The 13,790-nt window shown below is 38.2% G+C and overlaps 1 protein-coding gene across 2 annotated transcripts in view; it reads right to left on the minus strand.

The window, feature by feature from the left end:
* Positions 1–13,790, minus strand: part of LOC311174615 (contactin-associated protein-like 3) — a gene marked incomplete at its 3' end in the record, with an annotated part of 162,038 nt that overhangs the window by 71,692 nt on the left and 76,556 nt on the right. For both annotated transcript variants that reach the window (XM_084239190.1, XM_084239189.1), the window contains exon 8: positions 4,811–4,976. In XM_084239190.1, the coding sequence (XP_084095316.1) occupies positions 4,811–4,976 (166 nt within the window). The remainder of the gene's footprint in view (positions 1–4,810; positions 4,977–13,790) is intronic.

A 13,790-nucleotide genomic window follows, 5' to 3' on the forward strand; every position in this document is an offset into this window, starting at 1 on the left:
AGCTACTTGAGAGTTTGTTTGGCAGATTTCTCGTAATACTAAGCATACTTTTAACATATAATCCATCAGTGGTTGATCTGAAAACTATGTCCACATAAAAACCTGAACATCAAAAAAAAAAAATCAAAAAAAAAAAACAACCATGAACATCATGTTTACAACAGCTTTACATCTACCCAACACTTGGAAGCAAATAAGATGTCCTTTAGCAAGTGAATAGGTAAATAAACTGGTACATTCTGACAACAGAATATCCAGCATTTCAAGATGATAAGACATGAAGGAACCTAAATTCATAGTCCTTCTTACTGTTCTGTGACATGCACACCTGTGACCTCTCTGGAATTGTCAGTCTGTCTATAGAACTAGAGTGGCAACGCCAGCCAGGATGATGGGATGGAGATGGGGTGAGTTCATCCTACGTACATCACAAGCATGAAGTGGTGGTGACCCTCCTAGATCTGGTGTGAGCATGTGTTCCCCACTGGTGTGCTGGTCTTAGGTTCACAGAAAATGATCAAGGCTCAGGGGGCTGTGAAGATGAAACCGGAGTCCATAGAAATGGTAGGGGTTAGAGTTCCCATGGAGCTTCAGGAAGAGAGTTGGGGAGATAGAGGCTGACAGGTCTGAGTCTTCTGGTTCCTCTGTTTCCTTGAGGAAATGCTGAAGATGGAGAGCCATCCCCCACCATCCAGACCCTCTGTGACTGTCAGACATGATCCTTGAGCAGTATTCCAAAATTGAAGGCTGAGAAGGTTGGGGAAGTAATCATATCTTTATCACAGAAAAGACCAACATCAACTTAAAGTAAAATATCTGGGTCCTGGTCAGGTCATATTGCCTATCTTGTTAACTACATAAATTTAACTGAATTCTAAATGTTACACAGAAGCTTCTCACATAACTATTCAGTATCCTCTTAAGCTCAATGTCTTTTTCTCTCAAGGAGGAATAAGAAATTTCAGGTTACTTCTACTCTATAGTGATTACAACTTCGCTACTTGGGAGACAGATGTTGGAAATAAATTCCATTTCTTTCTAAAGGACATACCTAAACTCTTCCCTGCAGGGCCTTACAGTATCAAATTCTGTGCCAAAACAAGAAAGTGGGCTTTTTAGGAAAACAAAAGTTTGACTCTTCAGCTCCAGGGATTTATGAGCAGTCCAAGCTGTGCTCCCTTATGCCCACTTAGTGACTGCTACCCAATTAGCCTTTTCTTTAATAGCCATGAATTATACCATGCCCAAAGTCAGGTTCTGTACCTTGAGATTTCTGCTTTCCTGGTGGGCTCAAACTTGCAAAAACATGCATAAGGAGGACCAGAGAGGGAATAAAGCAGGGATGTGTGGAGAACATGAGACTGGCACACGGACTCTGCTCACACGGACTCTGCTCACATAGGGATGTGTGGAGAACATGAGACTGGCACACGGACTCTGCTCAAGCCACAGGCCAGGCAGGGGCTTGGTCTGAGCAAGTGTTTTTGGGAGTGGAGCTTATGACTCCTACACACCCTGCAGGGCCAGGACCCTTCAGATCAGGACTGATGTACTGGCAGGCAACTGGGATTGGAACAGTGAGCAATACTTTGACCTTTGAAAAACTGCTAAGAGAGCAGAGCCTTTAACTAGGAGGAGAGCCAATTCAGACATTTCATCAGGTATGTGTAGGACTATGATGGTAGACAGAGTGCAGATCTAGAGTGATAAAAATAAACTCAGATTACTAGTGGGAATTCAGTTATGACAGATAATGCTGATGAACCATGGGGTGAATGGGCAAGATTTATCAAAAGATTATGTAGAAGAAAGATCCTCTTGTCCACAAAAAGTGAAAATCAGGCATCTGATATACAAACTCAAGGAGATCCTATGTTTAAGTTTCTTTTCAATTTGACAATGCTTCGCGTTTATGATCTTCAAGATATCTCGAGATTGGGCCTCCCCTGGTGGCGCAGGCGGTTGAGTGCAGCACTATGAAGCTGTCTGCAGCCTCTGCAGTGTGGGTTCCATCCCGGTCGGCCGGCAAGGGTCCCACATGGCACAGCAGACCTCTCATGTCTCACCCGCTGCTCCCCTCAGCAGTGTTTTCTGTCAGTCTGCCTGTTCTGTTCCCCGTTCTGTTCTGTCTCTGGTGAATCCTCTCACCCTCCTGTGCATCTGGCCTGGACCCCAGTCTTATATAAGTAAATAAATAAATCTTTAAAAAAAAAAAGTATCTCGAGATTTGAAAACTGAAACTCTTCACTGTCTTGCCAAAAATTGTTCTTCTTTTCCATCACTACTCCATAGGATGGTATCACCCTTTACCCAACTGTCCAAGCCAGAACAAAAGGGTTATTCCAACTTCTCCTTCACCATCACCCCAAGGCATGCAACAAATCAATTTTTGATTCTGCTCATTGAATCCATGTAAATCATTCAGGCTTTTCTATCCCTTAATTCAGGCTATCTGTCACTTCTCACAGCTCTTTACCTGGCTTCCTGGACTCCTATTATCCACACCTTCTCTCTCTGCCACCCACACCCAAGTTACCTTCCATTTGTAGTCAGAGTGTTACTCAAATGCACAAAAGGCATCCACAGATCCTTGTCCCAAAGGACCAGGAGTCTTCCCTGGAAAGTGCCATGGGAACCAAAGGAAGAGAGTACTCTGCCCATGCGTCCTTGTTGAACCAGCCCCCAGTGGATTTCAAAACATCTTTTCAGAATCTTTCATTTGAGTCAGGAATGCTACTATATAACATTAATTATTAATTCTCATGCCCAAAGGATAAAAATTGTAAAACTTCTTGCATTTTGATAATAAATCTCAGCTCCACATGTGGACTTGCTCTGGGGGAGAAGGAGGTGTTCTTGGTAGACAGGTGAGCTGGGTGGATGGCCAGGCACAGGGCAGTGCCAGGAGAGGGCCTACAGGGATGTTTGCTTGGACACATTTTCAAGTAAATCCATATGATGGTGCATTGGACATACATAAAGTTGAATAAATATTTTTATTACTCAAGAGCAGTGGAGAATAAGTACTGTTTTTAAGACTGTAAATCACACACACACAAATACAATTAGCAACTTTGTAAATCCTCCAAAGTACAGAGAGTTATTCTCATATTCACTTAGAGAGTTGCCATGAAATTCAATTTTTGCTTAAAGAAGTTAACTTAGTGTCCTACATGTCTCCATAGATCAGTACATATTTCTGAAAATCAGTTTTGTGAGTCATATTGAAAACCTTTTATCTTTCATTTTTTTCTCTTAGATTAAAAGACTTTTATGCAAAAAGAGGCATTGTGGATTCCTTATGTAAGAGAAATATTGTGATCTCATCGTAGTTTGAGAGAGAATTCTCCAGTCCCTAAAATACTTTCTGTGAGCTTCATTAATTGAAGTGACCACTCTGAGGGAGCTGTGACCACTGACCCTGCTTCCCATGAAGGCTGCCCCCAGGGGTGGTTGGTGGTGGGCCCTACCCCTCAAGGAACACCTCTAAGCCTTTTCCCAATACCAAGATTCAGGATTCTAGAGTTTCCTGCAATCATAATTTATAGATGATGTCAGTTTCTGAGCAAAAAAAAATTCAGAATCTGAAAATCAGAACTGAGAGTTTTTGACAAAATTCTTTGAATCTCATTTTCTCTACAAATGAATAGACTATGACAATATAAGCATGAACATCTATTTTAAAAAATCAAGATCTCACAAGTCAATATTTCACATACTGGAAATTGATAGTTTTCTAATAATACAGGGCTAAATTGCATTTTTAACATGTGATTTATTGAATAGGACATGGGGCTCCAATTAGTGTCAAAATTGGAATAGATTTATTCCACAAATACTGTCAAGTGTGAGTGAAGATTTTTCCTGTATTTGAATGTGTGAGAATGGCAGAAGTGTGCTCATTAATTCAACAACAACCTGCTGCACTCCTACCACAGGGAAGGCACGAAGCTATACATGTCACATCCAAGAAAACTGGTGTTATGCCTAAGCCATCACTTTAGCCAAAAAAACGTAAAAGACAGCATGGCTAATAATATAACTTGAATACATTTGCAATGTTTGGCAATTTTAATGTTTTTCTTGTAAAAAAATTATTGATGTAATGTTGGTTTAAAACATGACACAGGTTTCAGGTGAACAAAATTATAAATCAACATCTGCACGCTTTGATGGTGGGGGCAGTATGAGGACTCACATCTGCAGAGGTGTGAACCTATACCCCTGAAATAGACACAGTGTTGTAAACCATTGTTACCTCTATTAATATAATTTTAAAAATAAAAAAAATCATTCTAATGAAAAAATCAACATCTGTATATATTATATTAGTATAGTATTGCCACCAAAAGTCTAGTTTCCATCCTTCACCATATGATTTTCCCCATTTACCTACTCACTTCCCCCTTTCCTTCTTGTAACCATCTACTTCAGTGAACTGGTGAGTATGTAGTAGCAGTGTCTCTCCATTTTTTATTATGTTCACAACATAAATAAAAATCCCTGAAGCCCCAACCTTTCTCAAAAGAAGAGTTACTTTTTATTTCCCCTGTAGAAAGGAGTGTGGACTAAAAGAAACTGACCACAAATGAGTTTGAATTACTTGTTTCTATAATTCATCATCTCTTTCCAGGAGACTAAAGTATCTGTGCAATGGTATATTTATCAAAGTATTTGTGCTTGTCAACATTTACAGTCATTAATAATTACAGCAGCATAGAGAGGATTCTGTAAGAATTTAGTAGTTTGGGAGCATACAAACTGCCAAATGATTGAAAACAGGTATTCGAAATACCTGGAATCGCCTTACCGGTCCGTGAGGCCGCAAGTGTCTATCTGGAGGTCACGGAAACTCCCTAGCGCCCCCTGCTGCACCGAAATGAGATCCACTGCCTTGCTGTCAAAAGAGATGAGCCGGAGACATCCCTGAAATGCCCCCAGCGGACTTCTACATCCTGAGTCACCGTCAGGGCAGCCTGAACACAGGGCATGGAGACATACATAGGAGAAAGTAAGTTACGTCAAAAATATTGCACATTATTTATTACAGGAAATAATGGCTGAATACGATTCCATTGTATATACCTCGCATTTTCTTTAAGCATTCATCCATTGATGGACACAGGTTGTTTCAAAATCTTGACTATCATAAATAATGTTGCAATAAGGATGGGGGTATAACTGTCTTTTTCAAGTTAGTGCTTTCATTTTGTTTGGCTATAGACTTAAAAATCGAATTGCGAGATCACATAGTAGTTCTATCTTCAATTTTTTGAGAAGCCTACATATTGTTTTCCAGGGTCATTGCACTAATTTTCCTTCACACTGATAATGCACAAAGGTTCCTTCTTCTCCACATTTTCACCAAGACTGTTATTTCTTGTCTGTTTGCTAACAGATACTTTAACAGGTATGATGTGATATCTCATTATGATTTGATTTGCATTTCCCTGATGATTAATGTTATTGAGCATTTTTCATATACATGTTGAACATCTTATATGTATTCTTTGGAAAACTGAGTGTTCAAATCTTCTGCCCCTTTTGAAATAAGATTGCCTTTTTGTTGTTGTGATTAAGATACATCAGTTCTTAATATGTTTTGGATATTATCCATCGTCCAGATATATGATTCACAAATATTTCCCCCAAATTCAGTACCTTGCCTTTCCATTTGTTGACAGTTTTCTTTGCTGCACAGAAGCATTTCAGTTTCTTATTTTCCTACTTGTTTATTTTTGCTCTGATTGATTTTGTTTTTGGTGTGAGGTTTAAAAGCCATCATTGAGGCATGTCAAGGAGATTACTGCTTGTATATTCTTCTAGGAATTTGATGGTTTCAAGACTCACACTAAGTCTTTAATCCATTTAGAGTTAATTCTTGTGAGTGGTGTAAGACCCTGGAGGGGTTTTATTCTCTGCAAGTGGCTATTCACTCAATGCCATTTATTAAAGAGACTGTTCTTTTCCTATTGTACAGTCTTGGTTTCTTTGTCATAAATTAACTGACCATATATGTTTGAGGTTATGTCTTGGTTCTCTATTCTGTTCATTCATCTATATATCTGTTCTTATGCAGTATGATTTTGACTGGATTACTACTGCTTTATAATATAGTTTGAAATTACAGAATGGGATGCCTCCAAATTTGTTCTTTCTCAAGATTGCTTTGGTTATATAGGGTGTTATGTAGTGCCATATAAATGTTGATTTTTTTTCTATTTTTATAGAAAATGTTACTGGAATTTTGATAGGGATCATCCTGAACTTGCAGATTGTTTTATGTATTATGTAGTATTGACATTTTAACAATATTAATTCTTCCACTTCATAAGTATAGAATATTTTTCATTTATTTGTATCCTTCAACTTCTTTCACTAATTTCTTATTGTTTTCAATAGAGAGGTCATCCAGCTATTTGAACAAACTTATCCCTATGTATTTTATTGTTTTTGATGCAACTGTAAGAACAATTATTTTCTTAATTTTTCTTTCTGACAGTTCATTATTAGTCTATAGAAACACAACAGACTTTTGTGAATTGATTTTATACCCTGCAACTTTACTGAATTTATTATTCCTAATCCTTTTTGTTGGAGTCTAAGGTTTTGTACCTGTAACATGATATCATATTGAAATACTGATAGTTTTATTTCCTCCTTTCAATGCATGTTAATTTCTTTATGTTAGCTAAATGCTCTGGCTAGGACTTCTAATACTGTTGAATAAAATTTGCAAAAGTGGACATCATTGTCTTCTTCCTGATTTTAGAGGAAAAATTTTCAGCTTTTCAACATGAGTACATTTCATTGTTTTGTCTTATAAAGTTTCATTTATATCATTTCCAGAATAACAGTTTTCTTTTAACTTACTAATTATTTATCTTTTTGTTTTGTATTTTCCAGTCAGGTAAATGTGGAATTCTTATGTAAGTAGTTACAGCATGGGGTTCGAATCTATTTGATGAGTTTCTTATTTTTAAAATCAAATTGAAGAAACAATCTTAAATATTTTACTCATTGTACTTGTGTGGTTTTCACTCGACCTGTTTTGTACTCTCATCATGGTGTCACTGAGACATGCACTTTCAAGGAGTAGCAACTGACATTCAACCTACATGCTAGCTTTCTATTTAAGAATTTTTGAAGGAAAACAGGACATGCCACCTCAATGTATGATCTTTGGCATGAGGATTAACTGGAGCTGGTTTTAAGAAAGAGCAGACACAGGGAAAAGCTCTAAAAAACAAAAAGTTACCCTTTTATAAGACAAAATTACAATGATAAGTGGGATCTCTACTTATATATCTGTTTCTTTGCACAACAAAGATGAGGATGATCAAACATCTAGAAACCTTAATCAATGGATAAGCCATGGAGGTAACTCTTACAACAGCCACACTGTTGTTTACTGGCTCCCCTCAGCCCTAACATCTTCTTTTGTCTTTATCTGGAGGTGGGGTTTAAAGTGATCGCTTGGATTATCTGGGGAGTTACTTAGTGTTACTGGGTATGTTCCATGTATATAAGGAGATATACAGTAAGTAAACTTTTGTTTGCTTTTTCTTGTTGCTCTGTTTTTTATTACAGGGAAATCTCAGCCAAAAAAAAAGCTAGAAGGGTAGAAGGAAGTTTATTTTTTTATCCTACATTTCCATAAAATGCATGTAGTTTACTTTTTCTTTTTCTTTCCATATGTGAAAAGTTGACATGAGTGGAGTCATCTTAAAAATGGAGCCAGGGCAGTCACAACAGAGAATCAGCTTCACTCAATTTATTTGAATTAGGTCAGATCTTTGAACTGGACCAAAAAAAAAAGGTTTATGTTTTAAGAAATTATCAAGAAAACAAATGTTTGAAAAATCATTAAAATCAGGCGCACTGATGATTATGAACTTTCTGTCTCAGGGTAGAATTAGTAACCAATATGTATAGTCAAAAATAATTTAAATTTGTTACCACCAATTATTCCTTTTTTTTTTTTTAAAGATTTATTTATTTATTTATACAAGCATTGGGTACAGTCAAAGGCACGGGAGGGTGAGAGATTTCACCAGAGTCAGAGCAGAAAGCAGAGCAGGCAGACTGAAGTACACTGCTGAGGGGAGCAGCGGGCAGCAGGAGAGGTCTGCGTGCCATGTGGGACCTTCGCCTGGGGGCCGGGGATCAAACCGGTGCTGCAGAGGCTGCGGGCAGATTCGCAACCCAGCACTCAACTGCTGTGCCACCGGGGAGGCCCCAATTATTCCTTTTTTAAGACATTGACCTTATGCATTCTTTTCTTTCCACAAAAAACTTCAACACTTTTGTTCCTCCTTGGGACACTATTTGGGTTTCTATCTGACTCTGTGCTTTTCCTCATAATCACTTCCTAAACTTTTAGGCTTTAGACCTTTCTATTCTTTACAAACATTAGTGAAAACAAGCCAAGGTTTGCATCAGGTCAAAACCATTACTGGGCACAATGAAACCTCACAAATTCATTTCACAGTGATGATGTTATTTCAAACGAGATGTGACATCATGAAAACTACCGCTTCCTTTTATGGATTCCTTTCTTTTATAGATTTCTTGATTTGTGTGAAGATGCATACATTTTAGCTTGGAAGCAAATTTTCAAAGGGTTGAATATATTTGGAAGAAACATGATATATCTTTACAGGTGACTTCCACTTACAACACTTAGCAACTAAGGACTCTAGGATAAGGGAGAGGGAATATTACAGCAATAAATAGTTTTATGGAATCATTGTTGTTGCTCCTTTTCTGTTTATCTTCCTTTTCACTATACTATAAGTCTCAAACTCATTTATTTCTCTTAGGAATGAAACTAAACCAAATTCAGTGAGTCACAGGAAATCTTTCTGGAAGTAAAAGTGTAATGAAGCAAAGACCAAGTCACTTAGTATTTCACCTCCTCAGTTATCATAGAGGTCAAGAAACAAGGGGGACGGGCCTCCCCTGGTGGCGCAGCGGTTGAGCACTGGGCTGTGACGCTGCCTGCAGCTGCTGCAGCTCTGAATCAATCCCAGGCTGCCAGCATGGGTCCCACATGGAGGATCCCACATGGCACACAGACCTCTCCTGCCTCGCCCGCTGCTCCCCTCAGCAGTGTATTTCATCAGTTTGCCTGTTCTGCTCCCGGCTCTGGGTGTGGTGAATTCACTCTCACCCTCCCGCGCTTCTGACTGTACCTAGTGCTTATATAAATAAATTAATAAATAAATCTTAAGAAAAAGAGAAAGAAACAAGGGGAACCAGGTCCTGAAATGACCTCAGCCTGGGAGAGGCTTAGGCCTCCATGTAGAAGATTACCCCAAACCTTGGTGCTGGAATGACAGAGGCTCTTTCATCGATGACCTGATTTGTGAGGGAAAGTGTAAATGATTCTTGTTGGTAAATGAATGAAACATATCAATTATGACTGAGGAAGTCATAGGTTAAGTACCTCTGAGGATAGCAGAAATTGTCACTTTATGTCACCACAGCAGAAGAGGTCATCAGGTGAGACTTCATTACAGAGTTATAGATCCCCTGGCCTGCTGATGCTTCATACAACACACTTGGACAATTCTGACCATAAATTACTATTCCCTAACTTAGTGGTACAAGTAAGCTATTAAAGAGGACCAAGATTCCCTAAAAAGGAATTTATTCAGTGTTTGGCATTCTACTATCCTTAACAACAGGCACCAAAAATCTGTGTGCAATATACCCTTGAAGAACAATTTACAAAAAAGCTCAGACTGAGAAAAGCAGGAAAGGAAAAAGAGATACTCGTGTCACAGAGTTCTGATGGGAAATACAAAAAGCACTACTTTTTCAGTGGGTACCTTTCATAGTAAGAGCCACACTCTGACGCTGCCAGACCTGGCTTCCATGGGAGACCAGAGAATGTGGTTCATACCTGCTGCCTTGTCATAATTTTGGATGTCATCGCCTTCATTCACTAAAGTGTTCTGGTTTGGATAATGAATTACATGTTCATTCTAACTGAAATAGCAAGGCACACCAGTATACATTTATGCTAAAGTATTGTAATAAAACCTAACTGACAAGGTAATATAATAATTGGGAACTAGAAGATGAAATTTCATCTGGAAGTTATGGGGAAGGAGGGCTGGTGAGTGTGACAGCATTTGAGTGATATTTTCCTTGAAAACCCAAATATCATAAACTGGTTTTCACAAGAGGACCCTGGGATATATTTTATTAGTTCAAAAGTTGCTACAGAGCAAGGATTAGATAAAGTGAATTATCTTGTCAACATCTGGTACTAATGGACACCAGCTAAGAAGCTGATATGTCCCTCTTTATCCAGGACAGATTTGAAAAGTTTAGTGGACCTTGAAGATGGCAAGGTACTGAGCAAAGGAACCTTTAGCTGCACAGAAAACTTGCAAATACAGCAAATCTATTGAGAACCAGAACTTCATGTCTACTGCTCCTTGACCTGCTTGTTATGGTATTCCTTAAATACAAATAATATGCACATTTTTATTCAACGTCAGTAAACTGGTGTGTTTTGTTTATGTTTGTTTTAGCCTGGTAAAGACATTGCTTGAGCTTTTTAAGTAGCATATATTCTTTCTCTAGGGAAAAAAAAAAAGATGCTGTTTTGTTAGCATAAAATGTAAAATTGACCTTGTTAGTTTCAATCAGTGGTTGAAACTGTCTTGTAGAGATCAACTGAGTGTTTACAGCTATGCTTAGAGAGGTTACTCTGAATTTACACAGAAGGTAGGAATAAAGTGCTGTGATTGCAAGTTCTCAAACTATTTTTGCCACTCAGTATAAACATACAATTACAAAGAAGAAAAACAAAATTGTATTGGAGAGAAGTCATCGTGCTCTCTCATGCAGTGTTTCCAGCCACCTCAGGTACACTGTTGCTTATTGGAAACTATATTACTAGGAAATTTCCTGCATATTAACACAATTTTATGATAATAAATGAAAAAAAATTATTGCATCTTTTTCAACACATTGACTCCAGATGGTCAGGGTCCTTTCATGGACATTAGTGGATCCAAACACTGAGTCTGTGTGCACACCCTTTGTCTTGCTGTGATTCATGAACATTCATTCAACTTAACAACTGAAGGATGCCACTAAACCACAGCACATGACTACTGCCTCACTAAATTAATGATACATATTAGAAAAGTCAGTTTGCACATAAGGATTATTTCATTCTAATGTATTTTTTTAATTTTTTTAAGATTGATTTATTTGTGTGTACAAGAACAGGGGTACAGGACAGAGGTGTGGGAGGTGAGAAGACTCACCAAAGACAGAGTGGGGAACAGAACAAGCAGATTGGCTGAAATACACTGCTGAGGGGAGGAGCAGGGGAGTCAAGAGAGGTCTGCCATACCATGTGGGTAGCTCCCTGCCCGGGGATAGAACCCCTGCTGCAGTGGCTGCAGATTGCTTCCTAGGTTGTGTCTTTACCCTTGCTGCACCAGGGAGGCCCCTAATGTATTTTTTATTTAGACAGCATTGGCTTAAAATACTCTGTGTTTCAGAGAATCTCTACCTTCAGGTGCTAGCACACCACACCCACCACACCCACCACACCCACCGCGAAAATGCCAGTCCATTGTGCTCTCTCCCTCTTTGCTCTCATGTCTCCCCTCCTCCCCTGGCCTGTAGCCCCAGCTCTACATTCAGATTTCTAGGGTTAGTTATTAGTTTAGTTCGGCTTTATATGACTTTTTTTGTTTCTTTATATACCATATATAAGTGACATGGCCCAGTATTTGTCTTTCTCCTCCTGACATATGTCACTGAACATAATCCTCTCCAGTTCCATCCAAATTATCACAAATAACAAGCATTAATCTTTTTATAATAGTTGAGTAATACTGTATGTATAGGATCCTCCCTGGTGGTGCAAAGGGTTAAGCACTGCACTATGAAGCAATCTGCTGGCAGACTCTGCAGCTTGAGTTTGATCCCCGGCTGGCCAGGGAGCAACCCACATGGCACAGCAGACCTCTCCTGACTCGCTGCACCCCTCAGCAGTGTATTTCAGTCAGTCTGCCTGTTCTGCTCCCTATCCATCTCTGGTGAATCCTCTCACCCTAACTCCCCCACCCCCTCCCCACCCCCAGCATCTCTGGCCTGTACCCCAGCTCTTGTATGCATAGATAAATAAATCTTTAAAAAAAAAAGAATTGTTTAAAAAAAAATATTGTATGTACGTACCACATCTTCCTGACCCACTCATCTGTTTTGGGGCAGTTAGGTTGGGCATTTATGTTTCTATTGTTTGGTTATTATAAATAGTACTGCAAGGAATATAAAAGTTTCCATAACCTTTCAAATTAGTGTTTTTGTATCCTTTGGACAGATACCTTGGAGTGGTATTGCTGAATCATATGGTAGATCCACATAAGGATAACTTTAAATTCACTGGCATGGATTATTCATAGCATATTTTATAATAGCAACTGGATACAATCAAAATGACTATCAATCACACAATGGAACAACAGAATAGATAAGTAAAATGCTGCATGATATGCATCCAAAACCATACAATAGTGAAAATTATTAACTTTACCTATTCATATTCATGATTGGATCTCAAAAACAAGCAAGTCACAGAATATTCAAACAGTAGTATCCTTTATAAAGTTAAAAGCAAGGCAACATAAAATAATGTATCATTTAAATCTACATACATAGATGATAGACTATAAAGAAAAGCAGTAAAAGAGTCATTTAAAAAATTCAGGGTAAAAATTCCTTGAGGAATGAGAATCTGAAGGAGCAAGGGAAGCTTCAAAAATACTGTCATGACTCTGAACAAACATATTGTTATGTTTCTTCTTACATATGAGGAGCTGCACCCACATATATTCTTTTAAGAAACACTAGTAGTATCTTTTTAAATACATGAATATGTTCTATTTCATAGTAACAACTGATTCTTATCTCATTAGCCTGTAAATGTTTTTGGGAAGTATCTACATTCAGGTAGCTAAACAGTTCACATTCTGAACACATAGAATGTTCACATATGAAAGGTAAATATGTGATTTGGAATTTTTTTTTTACTTTTTTTGAAAAGATTTTTTTTTAATTTATATCATTAAACAATAGAGCAAGGCTCTTCTTCCTTTACCTTGGAGTGCTTTGAAATCTTTTACCTTATAAAGTACAGCACTTGGATAAATTTGTTATTTGGTTTTGAAGGAATTTGTTCCTCTGTGGAGCCATGAAATCCATCATAAGTGTAAAAGTTTAAAAAACTATCTGGGTCAGAAATGCACCACATTTAGAAAGTAAGGAGTGAGAACAATCAGATATTTTGAGGTTGCTGGAACTATTTCACCCTTCACAGTAAAGGCTGCTTTGGGGGATTTGAAAGAATAAATGTCCTGATTCATGGTCGGTTTGCTTGTTGTCAATTCTTAGGGGGAATGTTATGCTTTCTTGTTGGGCTGTCAAGCTCTCTCCACCATGCTCCCAAACTTATTTTAGAAAGAAAAAAATAAAATGCTAAAAAGGGTTATGTCAAGAAGTGCCTTGAATTAAGATTAGAAATGAGTGTTACTATTGATGTTCTGTAGCCCCCAAGGTTCAGATCTATTCGCTCAAATGTCCCAGGAACAAAAACTCATCATGCTCATAAATATCCCCCTCCCTGGCTAAAAGGGTCTTGGATAGACTCACTCAAAGAATCTCATAGACAAGCATGCCGTTTACTATAGTTGAGTGGAAATTGCCTGGTGCTGTCTTTATATGATGCATCACCATCAACAATGAATGAAATAGTAATA

The sequence above is a fragment of the Talpa europaea genome (assembly GCF_964194135.1).
Source record: "Talpa europaea genome assembly, chromosome: 7".
Taxonomy (NCBI): domain Eukaryota; kingdom Metazoa; phylum Chordata; class Mammalia; order Eulipotyphla; family Talpidae; genus Talpa; species Talpa europaea.